This window comes from Oryx dammah, unplaced genomic scaffold (genome assembly GCF_014754425.2).
Source record: "Oryx dammah isolate SB20612 unplaced genomic scaffold, SCBI_Odam_1.1 HiC_scaffold_28, whole genome shotgun sequence".
Lineage (NCBI taxonomy): Eukaryota > Metazoa > Chordata > Mammalia > Artiodactyla > Bovidae > Oryx > Oryx dammah.
The window spans coordinates 81,731,540-81,752,563 of record NW_024070212.1 but is presented as its reverse complement, the minus strand read 5'-3'; the positions used below and the strand labels follow the sequence as shown (position 1 = coordinate 81,752,563).

General features: G+C 37.3%; 1 protein-coding gene across 3 annotated transcripts in view; it reads left to right on the top strand.

Annotated features, from left to right (window-relative positions):
• Window positions 1–21,024, top strand: part of PATJ (PATJ crumbs cell polarity complex component) — a 392,470-nt gene that overhangs the window by 19,325 nt on the left and 352,121 nt on the right. For all 3 annotated transcript variants that reach the window (XM_040232710.1, XM_040232709.1, XM_040232708.1), the window contains exons 2-7: window positions 3,561–3,617; window positions 3,713–3,879; window positions 6,127–6,321; window positions 7,718–7,857; window positions 15,591–15,786; window positions 18,182–18,310. In XM_040232710.1, the coding sequence (XP_040088644.1) occupies window positions 3,596–3,617; window positions 3,713–3,879; window positions 6,127–6,321; window positions 7,718–7,857; window positions 15,591–15,786; window positions 18,182–18,310 (849 nt within the window). In that variant the 5' untranslated portion in view covers window positions 3,561–3,595. The remainder of the gene's footprint in view (window positions 1–3,560; window positions 3,618–3,712; window positions 3,880–6,126; window positions 6,322–7,717; window positions 7,858–15,590; window positions 15,787–18,181; window positions 18,311–21,024) is intronic.

Here is a 21,024-nt window from a genome sequence, read left to right as displayed (position 1 = left end):
TACCTTTTACTTTTCAAGTTATAAACATAATACATGCTTTTTAAATTAAAATGGAGAAGGAAATGGCAACCCACTCCAGTGTTCTTGCCTGGAGAATCCCAGGAACTGGGGAGCCTGGTGGGTTGCCATCTATGGGGTCGCACAGAGTTGGACATGACTGAAGCGACTTAGCAGCAGCAGCAGCAGCAGTTCATATATTCTGAAACTTATTGTTGTTCTTATTTGGTGTGTCTATTAGATAATGGGGCTTCCCAGGTGGTGCAGTGGTAAAGAATCTGCCTGCCAATGCAGGAGGTGTTAAGCTTTGATTCCTTGGGTCGGGAAGATTCCCTGGAGTAGGAAGTAGTAATCTATTCTAGTATCCTTGCCTGGAAAATTCTGTGGCCAGAGGAGCCTGGCGGGCTGCACACAGTTCATGGGGCTGCAGAGTCAGACACGACTGAGTGACTGAGCACACAGGCATGGATTAGCTGCTGTTCCTGTGTTGACACAAAGAGTTGAATTGCCCTCCTGTGAATGAGAGCTCGTACCCAGCACCAAACCTTAATCGTGATTTCGAGGTTACAGGCAAGAAAGAGGAACACAGGAACTAGGCACAAAATTCCTTTCTGGAGGAGCCCCCAGCCAGTAGACACAGCTTCCAAAGAATGTCACTTTTTCATACTAGGACATACTATCAGCATGCTTAAAACACCTCCTTACACATAGACTGACGTTGTTACATATAAATGTATTTCTAACAGACTTTTACTGCTATTTTTAACAGACTTTTACAGATATTTTTAATGTGTTGAGTAAAATTCAACCTAGGAACACATTATTTTTGTTTTGTTTGGGGTTACCAGACCAGTTGTGAACAACATATACAGAAACATTTTCTTAAAGGAAGACTCTTCGGTTTGGGGAATCCCAAGATTTATACTCCATTAGTTCCCCAAATAGAAAATGTCTTTGTGATTACCTCCCATCTTCCAGCCAGCTATGCGCTATATATCCATATGTTCTCAGATTATTTACAATAGCAATTAAGACAGATCAGGTATTTCCTGACATTTTAAAATGAGAGACTGTGTTATCTATTAAAACCTTTTAGCTTGTTTGCACGGAGGAGGTCTGGCATCAATCTGGGAATCCCTCGATGAAGGATTGAGCCACGGGCTTGCTGATAACTATTACCCACTCATTCTTTTTTCAACACATTTCAACCATATTCATTATTTTAATGACTAATTTTGATAGTTTAATTTTCCCAGGAGTTTTATTGTTAAAAGCAATGCAGCAAATGTGCTTGTACATCGTCTGTGTGTCTTTTTGTCTCTCCTTTCTTTAGGAGAGACACTCAGAAGTTAATATTCTGGGTAGAAGAGAATATGAATTTAATATATTGATAGATATTGCAGAGTTATTCTAGAAGATTGTGCAGATTTATTTTCCCACCTGTTTTTCTATGACATCTGGGGTACAAGCTATTATTAGAAAAAAAATGCCAATCTAATATAAAAAGTAGCACTTCATAGTTTTAGCTTGCTTTCTTTGATTTAGACAGGTTGATGTACAGTATTAATGACCACAAAGCTGCTCTTGTCCACTCTTGAGCTAAGTGCTGCTACAGAAAAGGACAGTGTCATTGTGACTACCCTTCCATTATTCACATTTACCTGTCAGTGGGTAGTTTTAAGGGCTGCATAGTTGAGATGCTGAGCATATCAGAAGTTTTTCTGTGATGCTCTATTCACATGGAATCCAGTGAATATTTGAATGGAATATAGGAAGCTTTTATCAATGCCAAAAGCATCTCTTACTGGTTTTTAATATGCTTTCTTGCTTAATGACCTTGAGTTAGAAGATAAAGGTTGTATTCAGAAGTATATTCAGAGATGATGTAAGAACATTTGGACTGTGGAGGACTCATAGTTCTTAGATGGTTCATTTACAACAGTGTACCAGTGTGAAAGTGATACACTTTCATAGTGTATGTGATATGAAAGTATCACAGTGAAAGTGATCGCTATGGTTTTGTTTTTTGTTTGTTTGTTTAAGTGACCACTGTGAAAGTGCCATTTTCAACAGAGAAAAGGGTTTGCTAACATCTTGAGATTTTTTTTTTTTGGCTGTGCAGAATCTTTGTTGTGTGAGCTTCTCTCTAGTTGCGGCGAGGGGGATTTTACTCGAGTTGCAGTGGGAGAACTTCTTATTGCATGGCTTCTCTTGTTTTGGAGCATTGGCTCTAGGGAGCACAGGCTTCAGTGGTTGCTGTATGTGGGCTCAGTAGTTGCACGGCTCCTGGGCTCCAGAACACAGCCTCAGTAGTTGTGGTTCATGGGCTCAGGCACTCCAGGAAATGTGGGATCCTCCTGGCCCAGGGATCGCATCTGTGTCCCTGCATCGGGAGGTGGACTCTCCACCCTGAGTCACCAGGGAAGTATATATAACTTTTTGAGTTTTGATTACATTTTAGGCTAGTTTGCGCAAATCATTGGAATTAAAAGAATTATCCATGGACAATGCCAGATTGGGTGATTATCATTTGATGACTAGTTTGGATTTTTTTCCCTTAATCTCTCTAGTATCTTCTTTATCCATTATTTGGATGTTCTTTTCCAGCCTAGGATCTCTCTCTCTCTCTCTCTTTTTTAAATTAACTTTAAGTATAACTTACATACAATAAAATATAACATATATAGGTCAATGAATTGTAACAAATGTGCGCATCTGTTTAAGTAATACTCCATTCAAAACATATAACATAAAAAGAAAACAAAGAAAGAACATTTCCATCACCCCAAAAAAGCTCCCTCAGATATTTTCCTAGTCAACTGCTTTCCACTGTGCCCAGGCAATCATATCCTTTTGGATCTGTTTCTTTTCCCTCAACACTGTTTTTTGAGATTCATCTTTGTTGTGTGTGTCAGTAATGTTTTCTGTTTTTATTTCTGGATATTCTATTTTGTTTACATATCTTAGTTGATTTATCTTTTAATCTGTTATTAGACATTTGGGTTTTTCTGGTTTGGGGCTTTTATAAATAAAAATGCTATGTTGTTGCTGTTTTTTGGCCACATCCTACAACTTGTGGGATCTTAGTTTCCTGACCAGGGATTGAACTCCGGCCCTTGGCAGTGAAAGCACTGAATCCTTACCACTGGACCACCAGGGAATTCCCTGAACATTTTTGCATAGGTCTTTTGTGGTCATATATTTTCACTTTGGGGTGAATGTTTAAAAGTGGAAAAGTACTGGGTCATATAGTAAGTGTAGTTTTAACTTCCAAAAAATGGTCAAACAGTTATTCAAAGTGTTTGTGCCATTTTACGTTCCTACTAGCACTGTCTCAGAGTCCCAGTTACTTCACATTTTTGTCACCACTTACAATGATCTGTTTTGCTTTCTAGTTTTAGCCATTTTAGTGGCTGTGTATGGCTTTTAATTTTGATTTCTTGAATGAAATATTTTGATGGAGAATGTTCTTGAGGTTTTCTTTGACTTTTCTATAGGACTGTAGAATTGTATAACACTAATGGAAAATAATTTTTCTCTTATATTTAAATTTTTTTCTTTAGGTTTCTTTAAAAGTGATCGAAGACAGTAATTCAAAATGCCTGAAAATCCTGCTACAGGTAAACTAGATATATACTTCTTTCACTAAATTAATTATTCAAAAATGGAATGTAAGATGAGATTTAACTTGTACTCATTATCCTTTTTAAAAAAGATAAACTGCAGGTCCTGCAAGTTCTTGATCGCTTGAAAATGAAATTGCAGGAGAAGGGTGACACTTCGCAGAATGAAAAGCTCTCTCTGTTTTATGAGACACTAAAGAGCCCCCTTTTCAACCAGATACTCACACTTCAACAGTCCATCAAGCAACTGAAGGGGCAAGTAAGTTACCCATCAAGGTTTTACCTGTTGCTATTATTCAAACCTACAAACAGTCTACTCTTAATTCTGCAAAGAGGCTGTATTGGGACTTGTGTGCAGGTAGCATTGGCATAGATAGTTTAAAAATGTTGATAATAAGTTTTGTGTTTGGCTTTGGATTCTGGTTTTTATACTTATTTATGTAAAGGTCAGATGTTTTGAAAATTCTCAACATTTTCTTCAGAATTACAGGACACATAGCCCCTCTGCTTGGAGCGATGTTAATTAAGAGTTTTACCTACTCTTCTGGTTGTTCTATTTTGGAGTCAGGGATGGCAAATTGATTTTAAATAATCTATTCTAGATGCTGAGCTTGAATAGTAGATATCTTATAGATTAAATATGGGCAGAATTTTAAATGTAGAGTAAAGATAATGTAGCAGAGTTGTTATGTGAAAATTAACAAAATTTGGGGAGGAAAATGCTTTTTGCTGATAAACCAAAATGCCTATCCATAAATATTTAGCAAGTGATTTTTCTATAACTAACTAAGGATTAAATTCTGCACATATGTCTTTCTGTGAATTACTTTCTCTAGATCAAAATTTATACCAGAATTTTAGCACTCCCCATATTGAAGCTTCTATATTTTCTGATAATGGAATGAGTACATCACAGCAGTGAATGCTATTGGTGGCAATAGAAGTTGGGAAAGATCGCTACAAATCTATCACTCATACTGGACTAAAACTGGACTTAAGCAACTGTTCCATCATAACAACAATCTTTTATGTTTATTTAGTGTGCAGTTATTATGTAAATAATCATATTTTATTCAGTCAGCTATAAAATCCATGTGATTTTTCATATCTGTGTTTTCATAGAGTTTTTATGGGTGTTGATTTTTTTCTGTGAGTCTTATGACATTTGTTCTTGATATTTCCTTTGTTCTATTGTGTTGGTACTTGTATCAGCCAGTGATATTTTTAAATCAATCAATTAATTAATTTGATCGTATCATAAGGCATGACATATTTTAGTTCCCTGACCAGGGATTGAATCCATGCTCCCTATATTGGGAGTGCAGAGTCTTAATCTTAACCACTGGACCAACAGGGAATTCCCTCAGCCAGTGATATTTTAAAAATTAGCCTCTATTTTTCTTTTTCCTTAATTTTCCACCTTCCACCCCCCCCACCCCCGCCCCACTAGTGTTTAAGTGGCTTTGCAATACATTTGCTACTAATGGGCAGGTTATTTAACCCCTGTGTGCTTCAGTTTCCATGTTCACAAAATGAAATAAGAGTATCTCTAGGGCTATTGTCGGAGAAGGCAGTGGCACCCCACTCCAGTACTCTTGCCTGGAAAATCCCATGGATGGAGGAGCCTGGTAGGCTGCAGTCCATGCTAAGGGTCAGACACGACTGAGCGACTTCCCTTTCACTTTTCACTTTCATGCATTGGAGAAGGAAATGGCAACCCACTCCAGGGTTCTTGCCTGGAGAATCCCAGGGACGGGAGCCTGGTGGGCTGCCGTCTATGGGGTTGCACAGAGTCAGACACGACTGAAGTGACTTAGCAGGGCTATTGTAAAGATTAAGTGGGATACTGTATAGGAGTTTGGGTATAGTACTTTACTTATAGCAAGCACTTAATAAATGCTGAGTTACCTTTGAATATACTACCTGCAGAACTTTTGTGTTTCCCCACATGGAAATGTATGAAAGTGAAAGTTAGTTGCACAGTTGCCTCCAACTCCTTGCGATCCCATGGACTGTAGCCTGCCCTGCTCCTCTGTCCATGGAATTCTCCAGGCAAGAGTACAGGAGTAGGTTGCCATTTCCTTCTCCAGGGGATCTTCCTGACCTAGGGATCAAACCCGGGTCTCCTGCATTGCAGGCAGATTCCGTACCAACTGAGCCACTGAAATGTATAGATAAATGCAGAAGGGCTCAGGGTCTTACATGCATGTTTATGTGACTGGACATGTCTGTGTATGTAAAGTATAATGAGCTATATTACATGCTATATTAACCTGAGGTAACAGTAAAAGGCAGGAAATGAGAATAAGTTAAACATTTTGTATAATACTAAATAAAACATTTATAGCCTTATAAACACAGATTCATGTATCTGTATCTTATTTCTTTCACATGTCTATATTTAGCATGCCATTATACATGTGAGATAAAATATAATATTTAATAAATAGAAATACTTCTTGTCTGTAGGTTTCTGTTGATAATTCTCTCTTTTTTTCTCCAACAGCTCAGCCACATACCCTCAGATTGTTCAGCCAACTTTGATTTTTCTAGGAAAGGGTTATTGGTGTTCACGGATAGTGCCATTACTAATGGGAATGCCCACAGGTCCTCTAATAACTTGACTGTATCTGGGTTATTTTCTTGGACTCCAAAGTCAGGAAATGAAGATTTTAACTCAGTCATACAACAGATGGCCCAGGTAAAGTTATATCTTGTCAAGGGGCTATTTAGTTTTATTTCTATTGTTGGAGGTTAAAAAAGAAACCTACACTCACCACTTTTTGCCTCTAAAATGTGTTACTCTGTGTTTTGTTTGCTTGTGTTTTTATATTGTTAGGAGGAGTTGATACTATTTTCTAATCTGTGAGTTGGAAATTTGTTTAAAATTACATAAGAAAAATATCCATGTGCCTGGTGAGGATAGTTTTTAAGACAATGACTCCAGTCTGACACATCTGTACACTTGTAAGGAAAGAGATTCTCACAGTTTTGTTCATAGAAGGAAAAATAATGTGTCTGCCAAAGTAATATAATTCCTTTGAAATTATTTTAAATTTTATATCAAAACAGAATTAATGGGAGTTAGAACTAATAAAATTTGGAAAATCTAGTATATATAATTTGGAAATCTAGTATATATAATTTATAGTATATATAAAATCCAAATGTAATTTGGAAAATTATAATTTGGAAAGTCTAGGAAAACATTTGAAAGTGTAATCCCATTTCATCCTTAGTATTTATTAAAATCAAATGGTAGACAGTTGAATTTTTAGATGTGCTAGTTTCCTTTATTCACCTTGCCTTCTAACAAGTACCCTAAAAAATGGAACTTGAATTTGAAAGTTAAAAAGAATCTATTTAAGGTGTGATAGTTAAATAATGTTCTACACCTAATTCCTTTTTTGATCTAATTGCTCTATCCTCTTAATTTGACTAATAATTATTTTTATGTGATGCTTTTATTAGTATGAAGTTCTCATGTAATAAATACAATTAATTATTCACCAAAGCAATAAAATACTTGTTTGTCACAGGTAGCCCCATTTGAATGGTGGCCTTTCTGTAATCTTTTGAATTAACCTAATAAAATATTAATTTATCACAATAGAATTAAAAACAGAACCCTAAAAAATGAAGCTGATTCTGATTTAGGTCTCAACACTAGAATATTTTTTGATAAGTCTAGTTTACTTTTCTTATTTAAAAATTATATTTTGCTTCAAGAGAATTTAGAGAAATTCATTATAAAAAGTAATTTAGAATTTACTATAGGAAAAGACATCTTTTCTCAGGAATTTTCATCTAGCTTGGGATTCGTCTCATACTGTGAAAGAAGTGTGAAAATATCTCCAGTTCCCTGAGGTTGCAGAACAGTGCACATGCCCCTTATGTTCTACTGAAAATAATCAAGTGAGAGGATTTCCAGAAATAAATAATTTATTACTGAAATGCTGAGTTTATTTGGTTTCCTAGAAATGACTTAAGAGAAGCTGTTTGGGGGCTATTTACAAAATAGAAATGTTAGTTCCTTAAAAAGGGCAGGTTGGTTAAATGTAAATTTCATTGACTTTTTAAAAATCTTCCTTCATTAGGGCCGGCAAATCGAATACATAGATATAGAACGGCCTTCAGCTGGAGGCCTTGGATTCAGTGTGGTGGCCCTTAGAGGTCAAAATCTGGGAGAAGTCGACATCTTCGTGAAGGAAGTGCAGCCAGGGAGTATAGCTGGCAGGTGAGGAAGTGTGGTCATTTGCTTTTTGCTAATTTTTTTCTAACAATTCTGAAAACATTAAGGAGAATAAGAAACTAGTCATACCAGAACAGTTAATGATAGCAGCTAATGCTTTCCTCTTCTTATGCATTTTTCGGGCCTTTTGCATATATTCTCACATATACTTGTGGCATCAGTCTAGCCAGTAGTATCATTATTCCATTTTATAGATGTGAATGTTCAGAGAAGTTCAGTGGTTTCCCTATAGGCACAGAGCTATTAATGCTGGGACCATGATGTGATTCTCAGACTGTCTGATGGCAAAGCTCATGTTCTTTCCATTCCATCACACTCTCTCACAACTGAATGTGATAATAGCAATGGTTTGATCAGTAAGATGGGCATATTGAAATTTACATTCTACATATTATTTATTAAATGAGATTGTAACAACTTTTTTATTGGTCATAACATGCTGTTTATTTCACTTATTGTCAACAAAAATCTCCCTGAAGTCTATGTGATTCCACCTCTGCACTTGTGCCTGAGCTTTATTATTTTAAGGGTTATGTATAAGACTTGTATTTTGTCTCTACTTGACTTCAGCTCTTTTTTTCATATTTTATTTTATTAATATTATTATTATTTTTTACTTTACAATATTGTATTTGTTTTGCATATATATCAATATGAATCCACCACGGGTGTACACGTGTTCCCAATCCTGAACCCCTCCTCCCACCTCCCTCCCCATACCATCCCTCTGGGTCATCCCAATGCACCAGTCCCAAGCATCCTGTATCCTGCATCAAACCTAGACTGGCGATTTGTTTCTTATATGATATTATACATGTTTCAATGCCTGATTTCAGCTCTCTAGTTTATTACTTATTTAAAAAGCACACTATTCATTATATTATTACTTTTTAAAAATATATATTAGTATTACTGTTGCCTGTTAGAAAGCTAGCAGCAGTAGCATAACTATTACAGAAAATTCAGTCAATAATAATATTTTTGGATTCACGTTATCCACATATTAGGGGTCAGTTCTAATCTCCTCAACTGAAAATTCAGAAATGATGGATTTTTATGACCTTTGTACCTTTATTCTATAATCTAATGGAGCATTTCCTGAAGTGTTCCAAGGAGTTATAGCAGTAGTCAGCTATATATTTATTTTATAATATGCATTTATTTTCGTCTGGCTTCTCTTGTTCAACATCACGTTTGTGAAATTCATCAACATGGTTGATTGTAGCACTTCATTCATTTTCAATGTTGTATAGTATTCAGCTATACAAATACACCATGATCTATTCATCCATTACACTTAAAGAATTTTTTTTTAATTTATTTTTCATTGTGCTGGGTCTTTGTTACTGCATCTGGGCTTTCTCTAGTTGTGGCGAGCAGGGGCCACTCTTCATTGGAAAGTGGACTTCTTTCCAAGTCCACTTGGACTTCTCATTTTGGTGGCTTCTGTTGTTGCAGAGCATGGGCTCTAGAGCACATGGGCTCTAGATCACACAGGCTCAGTAGTTGTGGTGTACAGGCTTAGTTGCCCTGACAGTGGGATTTTTCTAGACCAGGGATCGAACCTGTGTTCCCTGCATTGGCAGGTGGATTCTTAACCATTGGACCACCAGTGAAATCCAATAGTCAATTATATTTGAGAAACTCAATCCTCTTTTTGGAGGTTAGATATACATACCTCAGTTCAGTTCAATTCAGTTCAGTCACTCAGACGTGTCCGACTCTTTGCGACTCCATGAATCGCAGCACGCCAGGCCTCCCTGTCCATCACCAGCTCTTGGAGTTCACTCAGACTCACGTCCATCGAGTCAGTGATGCCATCCAGGCATCTCATCCTCTGTCGTCCCCTTCTTCTCCTGTCCCCAATCCCTCCCAGCATCAGAATCTTAGGATAGTCATATAATTTATTGTCCAAGTTGGGACATTTTGTTGGAGAGTTAGAGGCTGTGCCATTAATATGACCCTGAGACAGGAGGTATAATTAGGACTATTCTGGCAGAGCTAGGCAATCCAGGGTAAACTGGACTTAAAGTCACTTGACAGTAGCTTCTTTAAGGCTATGAAGTCCCTTAACAAAAAGCCTATTTAACTTTGATGGACTCAGATTTTCTTTTTAATTTTTTTGACTTAAGAATCATTATTAGGATATAATTCACATAGTGTAAGTGTCACAATTTTGGGGTATGTAATTCAGTGGTTTTAGTGTAATTTTAATGTTGTTAACCATTTTGTGGTCCATTCTTACGTCTCAATTACCCTCTACTAATAGGTCTGTAAGTACAACCTGAGGTGAGCACTTCTGAAAAGAAGAGTTTCATATTTGAGTGTGTAAAGACATGTCACCACAGCTAAGTGGTCAGGGAGCTTTCTGGAACCAGTGGTGCTTAAGGGAAATTTGAGAGGCAACAGTGGAGTCTCCAGAGGGCAGAAGGTGCTGGGGAGAGGAATAGATACTTTACCTGTAGCCCTGAGAAGAGGTGGAACACAGCTCATATCTTAGGACTGTGTCTGGTGTTTAGCTGATGTGGTAGCTTAGTGCAAGTCAGTACAAAAAGTCGCTAGAGAGAGGTAGAGGCCAGCCATGGTCTTTCTTTCTTCTGAGGATTCCCCACATAGAACTGTGTTATATCAGGAGCTTACTGAACATCCTTTGGCTCTTGAAGTCATGGAAATCCATTATTTCTGAATGTTGCAGTGGAGAGAAAAGAACTGGTCTCACCTTGAATGCAAACTGTGAATTCATTTATATATATAGTATGAGAGAGTTAAATTATAAATAATAGTAGGAGTAAAATGAGTTCAGCTTTAGAATGCATCAAAATAATAGTTGCCAGAAGACTTCTGCAGTTTGTTTATTATGGGTTAAGTTTATATTCCCTAAGCAGATACTGACTGGAAAGAAATGAGATGTTCTAGAAGTCTACTGGGTAGAGGAAAAGGTAGATTAAAATAGAATTGATTTCCAAAAAATAGAAAATTTTAGTGTGAGTAAATTAAGGACCAATGTATTGCAAAATGAGTTATTAATATATCAGGGTCAAAAAGATTCAAGAGTAACTCATTCATTTGGGATTAATTAAGAAATTTCCTTTAATGAATAAGCTGTGAGTAGGAATTTAGGTGAAGAAGTTAGAGGAAGGAGGATGTGGGAGATGGGAAAATGGAAGGTGATTCCTGGATATTGTCCTGGAGAGGTCATATTTAAAAATAAATGTTCCTTAAAAAAAAAAAAAAGATTTCTTCAGGACTAGGGAGAAGTTCACAAGCAACATTTTCAATGTTAAAAATACATATTTCAAAATTATAAAAATCATTATGAAAGTAATACATGGCTATAATATAAAATATAGAAATATATTAACTCCTCCTATACACCAAAAAGCTCCTGGACTTTGACTGCCCTGAGACAACTGTAGGAAACACATTGGAATGTTTTTTTTGGCTGCACTGTGTCACTGGCATGATGTTAGTTTCCCAACTAGAAATTGAATCCAGGCCACAGCAGTGAAAATGCTGAGTCCTAACCACTGGACTGTCGAGAAATTCACTAGAACATTTTCTTTTTATAAAGACAAGGTCTTAAAGTATGTACAATTTTATATCACACTCTTGTTCTCTAATATAAGCCTTTCCTAATATAATAAAAGGATATATATAAACATTTTTAATGCAATGTGACCTATTGTAAGAGCCAACCACAATTTTGGCATCAAAAATGAAATAACCAATTTGTTAGTTCCAAAGGAGAGTAGACAATGGCACCCCACTCCAGTACTCTTGCCTGGAAAATCCCATGGATGGAGGAGCCTGATAGGCTGCAGTCCATGGGGTCGCTAAGAGTCCGATACGACTGAGCGACTTCACTTTCACTTTTCACTTTCATGCATTGGAGAAGGAAATGGCAACCCACTCCAGGGTTCTTGCCTGGAGAATCCCAGGGACGGGGGAGCCTGGTGGGCTGCCATCTATGGGGTTGCATAGAGTTGGACACGACTGAAGTGACTTAGCAGCGGTAGCAAGGAAAGTATAAAACACATGAGTCCCTCTTCTCAGGAAACTTAAAATCTAGTAGGGAAGGATGTAGCTAGCTCTGTGTACAGCACACTTGGTAAAAATGAACGAGTGATAAGCAAGTAGCTCAGAGCATCATTATAATGAGGTGAGTGATGAAGAGACAGGAGACAGAAGCAAAGACACTTTGTTGCAACATGGAGGGTGGATTGAATTTGGCTGAGTGGAGTGGAAGGGCATTAGAGATAGAAAAAACCATTTACACAAAAGCAGGAAATACCAGACATGTTTGAGAGGAAAAGAGTAGATCAGGATAGTTGGAAAAGGGGTTTATATATATAGAGAGGAAGCCAAGTTAGAAGAGTACTTTGGGGCCAAATGTAGTGGCCTTTGAATACCAGTCAAGTTTACATTGTGTCCTAGAGGTCAGGAGCTACCGAATTCTGATCCTGGATGAAGTTTTGCTGAATCTGCTGCTGTGACCTGAGAAAAGCATAATGGTGATATAATGAATTTTCATAATTCTAAATTTATGAATTATACTTCTCTGTTCTGAGATGAATCCCTTCTCAGAGAGATTTTTACTTTTGAAGGTTAAAGAAGTTCTTTTATGAAACAGTCATGACAAAATTCTTTCCATTGACGCTCTGCTCCTTACAGGCCAACAACCATAGACAGTCATTATATACTTTTGAGATGAGAAATACCAGCACAGTTCAGTTCAGTTCACTGGCTCAGTCGTGTCCAACTCTTTGCGACTCCATGGACTGCAGCACGCCAGGCCTCCCTGTCTATCACCAACTCCCGGAGTTTACTCAAACTCATGTCCATTGAGTCAGTGATGCTATCCAACCATCTAATCCTCGCCTTCAATCTTTTCTCGCCTTCAATCTTTCCTAGCATCAGGGTCTTTTCAAATGAGTCGGCTCTTCGCATTAGGTGGCCAATGTATTGGAGTTTCAGCTTCAGCATCAGTCCTTCCAATGAATATTCAGGACTGATTTCCATGAGGATTGACTGGTTGGATCTCCTTGCAGATTCAGCACAGGAGAGCCTAGAAAAATAAACCTTGAGAAATTTTGCAAGTCAGGCTTTAGGTATTAGATATGGATCTCAGTTAGATGGTTGACATTGAGAATAGAAAGGAGAGATGGGTGGATACAACAGAGATAAAGATAAGAAGGAACTGTGGAGATAATGAAGAGGAGGAGGGGTGTTTAGGAGATAATGAAGTCATATATAGTAAACCAGAGTAAATCCTACTTTTAGTATGCTCTTTAAGAAGTTACAGAGTATGGTTTACAGTCAGACTCTTAGATAAGATGCTAAACTCCCTTTAATTTCTTACATGTAAAATTTAAAGTACTTTAAAAGGTGATTGTAAAGACTAAAGTAGATAATGCCTGTAAAGCATTTAGCAGAGTTTCTGGCTCCTAATAAGTGCTCAGTAAATATTAACAGTATTGAACATTTCTGGAGGAGGGCATGGCAAGCCAGTCCAGTATTATTAGATACTTGAATATTCAAGACTGATTTTCTTGAGGATTGACTGGTTTGAACTCCTTGCAGTCCAAGGGACTCTCAAGAGTCTTTTCCAGCACCACAGTTCAAAAGCATCAATTCTTTGGTGCTCAGCTTTCTTTATAGTCCAATTCTCATATCTATACATGACTACTGGAAAAACCATAGCTTTGACTAGACGAACCTTTGTTGGTAACCAGTCCTCTTGCCTAGAAAATTCCATGGATGGAGGAGCCTGGTGGGCTACAGTCCATGGTGTCGCAGAGTCAGACATGACTGAGGGACTTCACTTTGTTGGTAAAGTAACACTTTGTAATATGCTGTCTAGGTTTATCATAGCTTTTCTTCCAAGGAGCAAGTATCTTTTAATTTCATGGCTGCAGTCAACATCTGCAGTGATTTTGGAGCCCAAGAAAATAAAGTCTCTCACTGTTTCCATTGTTTCCCCATCTATTTGCCATGAAGTGATGGGACTGGATGCCATGATTTCGTTTTCTGAATGCTGAGTTTTTAGCCAACTTTTTCACTCTCCTCTTTCATTTTCATCAAGAGGCTCTAGTTCTTCTTCACTTTCTGCCATAAGGGTGGTTTCATCTGCATATCTGAGGTTATTGATATTTCTCCCTGCAATCTTGATTCCAGCTTGTGCTTCATCCAGCCCAGCATTTCACATGATGTACTTTGCATATAAGTTAAATAAGCAGGGTGACAATATACAGCCTTGACCTACTCCTTTCCCGATTTGGAACCAGTCTCTTGTTCCGTGTCCAGTTCTAACTATTGCTTCTTGACTTGCATACAGATTTCTTAGGGGGAAGTTCAGGTGGTCTGGTATTCCTATCTCTTGAAGAATTTTTCACAGTTTGTCGAGATCCACACAGTCAAAGGCTTTAGTGTATTCAATAAAGTAGAAATAGATGTTTTTCTGGAACTCTTTTGCTTTTTCGATGATTCAGCGGATGTTGGTAATTTGATTTCTGATTCTTCTGCCTTTTCTAAATCCAGCTTGAACATCTGGAAGTTCATAGTTCATGTACTGTTGAAGCCTGGCTTGGAGAATTTTGAATATTCTTTGCTAGCGTGTGAGATGTGTACAATTGTGTGGTAGTTTGACCATTTTTGGACTTTGCCTTTCTTTGGGATTGGAATGAAAAGTGACCTTTTCCATTCCTGTGGCCTGGAATTTGGCTGAATTTTCCAAATTTGCTGGCATATTGAGTGCAGCACTTTCAGAGCATCATCTTTTAGGATTTGAAATAGCTCAACTGGAAATCCATCATCTCCACTAGCTTTGTTCATAGTGATGCTTCCTACATAGTCCACCAGAGAAGGGAATGGCAAACCACTTTAGTATTCTTGCCTTGAGGACGTATGTATACCCATGGCTGATTCATGTTGATGTATGGCATAAACCAATTAAAATAAATTAATTAAAAAATATTAACTGTAATAGCACTTTTTTCTCTTAAGATTTTGCTGATTTCTTTTTAAAAATATCCTTTTTCCTTGGTTAGCAGCTGGGGATTGGTGATGGGAAGGAGATAAGGGCTCAGATATAGATTTGGAAATAATCTCTCTTGCTTTTCAAGGAGAGTTTAGCTTCTATTGACAAATGTTGGAGAAGTTAGGGACAATGGAGATGGGGTGAATCTGCTAGACTGGAGGTTATTGGTGACCATATAGCCCTATATGGTACATGGAGAAGTCAGATTGGAAGGAGTTCAGGGGTACAGGGTGGTGCCGCAATGAGGACAATGCCTGTACTTGCAAAACTTTAGCACTGGGGCCCTATACATTGTTTTTGCTTATTTTCCAGCCAAATGGCTTTTTAAATGGTGTGGTGTGTAGGGATGCACTACTTAATTGGTTAATTAGCTAATAAGTGCTTTGATGAAAAGCACTCTGAAGAGCTCCGTTACATTATACAATTAAATATTTCAATAATTGTATTAAGTGAAGTAGTACCATAAGGTATAAACTACTTGAATAATACATCTTGAAAATCAGGCTATTTGGATGGGAGGGGAGTTTGGGGGAGAATAGATACATGTATATGTATGGCTGAGTTACTTTGCTGTTCCACCTGAAACTATCACAACATTGTTAATTGGCTGTACTCTAATATAAAATAGAAAGTTAGAAAAATCTGGCTGTTATATCACTTAATATTTTCTTCTATCATCAAGGGATCAAAGGTTAAGGGAAAATGATCAAATATTGGCTATTAATCACACGCCACTGGATCAGAACATTTCCCACCATCAAGCAATTGCATTGTTACAAGAAACCACTGGATCTTTGCATCTAGTCGTGGCCAGGGAGCCAGTCCACACAAAAAGCAGCATTTCTACCAGCCTACCTGATGCAAATCTGCCTGACACAGTGAGTTGCAAATTCGGAAAAATCCTTAATTTTCAATCATACCTTCATTTTTTAAAAAGTGTAAAGATATTTAGAAGATGTCATTTTACTTGTCATAGTTCAAGAAAGATTACATCTCCAAAGACAGCATTGGCATGTTAAACAAGATAGTTCACGAACAGTTTTTGTTGTGTTTTTCAGTGTCCTCTGATTCTCCTTGTTTAAGGTTATTATTTAACGTAGGGGGTAATTTATAGTATTGGGTGTAATTTGTTTGGTAATGGAAAGAATTCCTTGGTCATGTAACCACTTAACTAATTAAGCTGAAACTCCAGTACTTTGGCCACCTCATGTGAAGAGTTGACTCATTGGAAAAGACTCTGATGCTGGGAGGGATTGGGGGCAGGAGGAGAAGGGGATGACAGAGGATGAGATGACTGGACGGCATCACCGACTCGATGGACGTGAGTCTGAGTGAACTCCGGAAGTTGGTGATGGACAAGGAGGCCTGGCGTGCTGCGATTCATGGGGTCACAGAGTCAGACATGACTGAGCGACTGAACTGAACTGAACTGAATTAAGCTAGAAGTTTTTATTAGAGATTTACTATGAGTATCTTAAGATTTGGTTATTTGCTTTAAAAATATTATTATAAATTGGATTTTTTATGCCTAGATTATGGATACTACAAAATTACAGAAGTTTTTTTTTTAGTGTGTGTACTGAACAATTTAAAAGAATAAAAGTTTTTTAAAAAAAGAATAAAAGTTTATATTCCTTTGGGAATCTTTAAACTTGCTTTGTAACATTTCACAGCTTTTGACCTGCATCTTCAGAATACAATCTAATAAATCTTATTTTCTTATAACACTAAGTGCTGGCTGATTTATTTAATTTTCATTCATTAGGAAAAAGAAAAAATAGACTTTCTGGGTACAGTACAAGGTCACAACACTAATGTACAGACATTTTCCCTATTGTATATTTATACAACACAATTTACATAATAAATGGAATGAACAAAGTCAGAAGTTGCTTAGCACAGTGGTTAAGAATAAGGAGTCCAGAGTCAGGCTAAGGTGAGTTCAAGTCCAGCTCTTACTTCATAACTGAGTCTTACTGGGCAGATGCTTTGAGTTCTCCACACCTCAGTTTCATCATCTGTTGCTTAGAAGTTAATAACAAAGTGTCTAGTTCACAGAGATGTTGTCTAGTTCACAGAGATGTTGTGAGGATTAAATGAGATTGCATTAAATGTGAGGCTTAAATGAGAATGCATGTGAAGAGCTAAGCACAGTGCTTGGGGCAGAATATTAACTGCTGTCCCTAATTCAGGCAGTTTTAGCAAACATTGTTGCTTCCTGGATACTAGATATTGTTCCAGGTGAATCTATTAGATATTCCTGATAACTCTGGTTATTTTTAACATTGTGTAATAACTTTCCAATTTAGTATAATAGAAAAACTAAGTATGTCCTAATGTCTTGAGGGGTAGACTTTTGCTCTGCAGGTGGATTATGTGGATTTAATGTATACTTCTGATGGAGCCTGCTCTTAGAGGAAACATGCTGTCTTTTAGTCTGATTTGTATAATCCTTTTGCCAATATCTTCAGTTGGATCTACACTGCTTCTCCTTCACAGTCTCTTCAGTCATTCTGGCCACTCTGTCCTCCTCACCATCTTATGCTTCACACTGCTGTCAGAGTCTTTCTACATCACTGTTTTGCTCCTGTTGTTTCCTCTTCTAAAACCTTCATTTATTCCCCTTATCTAAGCCTAGCTTTGTTCTTAAATTTCCCTTTTGCTTGAATGTATTTTTTCTTTGTAGAACAATTAAAATGCTGCCTTTTCCTTGAAAGTGTTAGTCGCTCAGTCATGTCCAACTCCTTGCCCGTGAGGCTCCTCTGGCCATGGAATTCTCCAGGCAAGAATACTGGAGTGGGTTGCCTTTTTTCCTTGAAGTCTTTCATAATTTTTCATTGGATTTGACCTCTTGTCTCTATAGCCCTCCCATCTTTATAATGTTTTATGATTCTCTTTTAATTCAGATAAACACATGTTTATTGGTTCCTACTAGATAATTGGCACTGCGCTAGGTACCAGACATAGACAGGGGAATGAGGCAACGCGTTTCTGTCCGCTTGGAGCTACAGTGTCTTATGATCCAATATTCTGTCTTGTATTTTAATTGTTTATGTTTTGGTTTACCTCTCCACCAGATTATAAAATCCTTAAGAGGATCTCTGATCCTATAGAAATCATCTCTGAGTCACTAGAAAGTTGACTTGATTAATTACATGAATGAATATTAAATTTTTTTGGCATATCTGTTACTCTAATAATTACTGTATTGGTAAGCAATGAATGTATGTGTTTTTACTAACACTTTGGTTTTTGCTTGCTATTACTTTGCAGATTCGTTGGGGCCATATTGAAGATGTTGAGCTCATTAATGATGGCTCTGGATTAGGTTTTGGAATCGTTGGGGGAAAATCAAGTGGTGTCGTTGTAAGAACTATAGTTCCTGGAGGATTAGCAGATCGAGTAAGTTGGCCTTCTTTGATTTCATTTTGGTTTTATACAATTTAAATTGTATGGCTTAAAGTGCAATTATGTAACATGGGTTACTAGAATTATGATTCTGTGACCAGAACTTAAGGATAGCTAGAAATGTTTTTTTTTCTATAAGTGTTAATGTGTACTCACTCTGCTTCGGTGTGTGTGTATGGTTTTTTTTTTTTTTTGCCCTGTGATTGACAGTCATCTTGACTCTATCAAAAGACAATAATTTTTATTGAAAGGAATCATTAATGGGTATGGCATTCTGAGTATCTGTGTTATTTTCTCCCTGTGTATCTCTCAAGGGTGTAAATGTTAAGATCAGATAGTACTGCTGCTAAGTCGCTTTAGTCCTGTCCGACTCTGTGCAGCCCCATAGACAGCAGCCCACCAGGCTTCCCCGTCCCTGGGATCCTCCAGGCAAGAATACTGGAGTGGGTTGCCATTTCCTTCTCCAATGCATGAAAGTGAAAAGTGAAAGGGAAGTCGCTCAGTCGTGTCCGACTCTGTGCGACCCCATGGACTGCAGCCTACCAGGCTCCTCCATCCATGGGATTTTCCAGGCAAGAGTACTGGAGTGGGGTGCCATTGCCTTCTCCGAGATACAATGATTACAAAATTTTAGCCCAATATTGCATGAGATAAATTTCACAAGAATTATAATTTTTTGACATTATAAATAAAAATACTACCCTTTATGATTTAGCAGTGTTTAAACTGAAAGTGGGCCATTTAAAAATTTATCAACTATTTCTGCTTAGTTTTACATTGAAGAAAATGTTAAGTACTACAGTGAATTTTTAAAAAGCACTTTAGAAATTTGAAGCTACTTAATAATGAGTTCATGTTGCATAGACTGTCCATGATAATCAGTATGACATATAAATTGTATGGGTTAATGTCTTTGTTGTTGTTGCTGTTTGGTCACTAAGTTGTGTCTGACTCTTTTGCTACCCTGTGAACTGGAGCCTGCCAGGCTCCTCTGTCCATAGGATTTATGTCTAGTTACATAGACATTTATTCCTTCATATAAAATATTAATACAAACATATAAACATAAAAGTATCAATAAATGTGAACATACAGAGTATTAGTAAAAAACATATAAAGTATCAATAAAAATGAACTTCCTGTGCACGTATAGCTTTGAGGCAAACTTCTCAGCTCCCTATTTCTAGTCAAGATGGTTTCTTCTTATACAAGCTGTGGAGCTACTAATATTCCTATTATTCTTTCAGCAGCTAAGTTTATTTACTTAGCATAATGGCTTTCAGAGTTTTGTCTGTGGGCCCTGAGGGTCCCTGAGTTTCTTGCAGGGGGTTTATAAGATCAAAATGGCTTACATAATAATGCTAAGTGTATTAGCCTTTTCACCATGTTGACACTTGCACCGATGATGAACAAGCAGTGGTAGACCAGGCCTGCCATTCCTTTTGTATGTATTAAAGCAGCGGCACCGAGCTGTACCAGGAGTCATTGCTTTTTTCTTTACCATGTGCTGCTGCAACAACAAAAATGGCAGTTTCACTTTAAACAGTGCAATAAAAACTAATTTAAGTAGAGTGTGACCTTTAAGTGCATGTCTTTTTAATATTGTGTTGCAGAATGGAGTAGAGCACTTCTGCCATACACTGAAGTATGGTGGTTGTCTTGAGGAAAAACATTTGTGAGACAAAGTGGCCACTTTTTAATATGGAACAGCATTTTAATTTTTAAAATTTATTTGATTTTTTAGTTTTTTGCCTTTATTCACAAAATTTTTGAGATTTAATTTTTTTTAGATATATTATTTTAGTTTTAGGGGTGCACAATAAAGATGTGCGCTGAGTCTAATTAACATCCATTACCACATAGTTAAAATTTTTTTTCTTGTAAAAAGAGCCTTTATGATCTACTCTCTTAGCAGCTTTCAGGTATACAATACAGTATTTTCACCTATAGTCACCGTGCTATGGTTTACATCCCTATGGTTTACTTATTTTATAGCTGAAATTTTGTTTCTTTTGACCTTCTTCATCCATTTTGCCCACCTTGCACCCTGCCTCCCCAGCAGCTGCCAATCTAGAATGTTATTTTTATTTTTGAAAGAATAACTGATAGAAAAATTATTACTCAGCCTTGGCTATCTGGTAGACGTTTCCTTGAAATGAGTGAAGTAAGCCTGTTACTTAAAGGAAAATAGCTAGCAGCATTTGTTACTGATGATAATTTGAATTTTCAAGCAGAAATTAGAATTTTGGAAAATATTTCTCTGATTAGATTCTTAGTGATATTCAGTTCAGTTCAGTTCAGCGGCTCAGTCATGTCCAACTCTTTGCAACCCCATGAAGCACAGCATACCAGGCCTCCCTGTGCATCACCAATTCCCAGAGTTCACTCAAACCCATGTCCATTGTGTTGGTGATGCCATCAAACCATCTCATCCTCTGTCATCCTCTTCTCCTCCTGCCCTCAATCTTTCCCAGCATCAGGGTCTTTTCAAATGACTCAGCTCTCTGCATCAGGTAGCCAAAATATTGGAGTTTCAGCTTCAACATCAGTCCCTCCAAAGAACATCCAGGACTAATCTCCTTTAGGTGGACTGGTTGGATCTCCTTGCAGTCCAAGGGACTCTCAAGAGTCTTCTCCAACACTAGGGTTCAAAAGCATCAATTCTTCGATGCTCAGCTTTCTTTATAGTCCACCTCTCACATCCATAC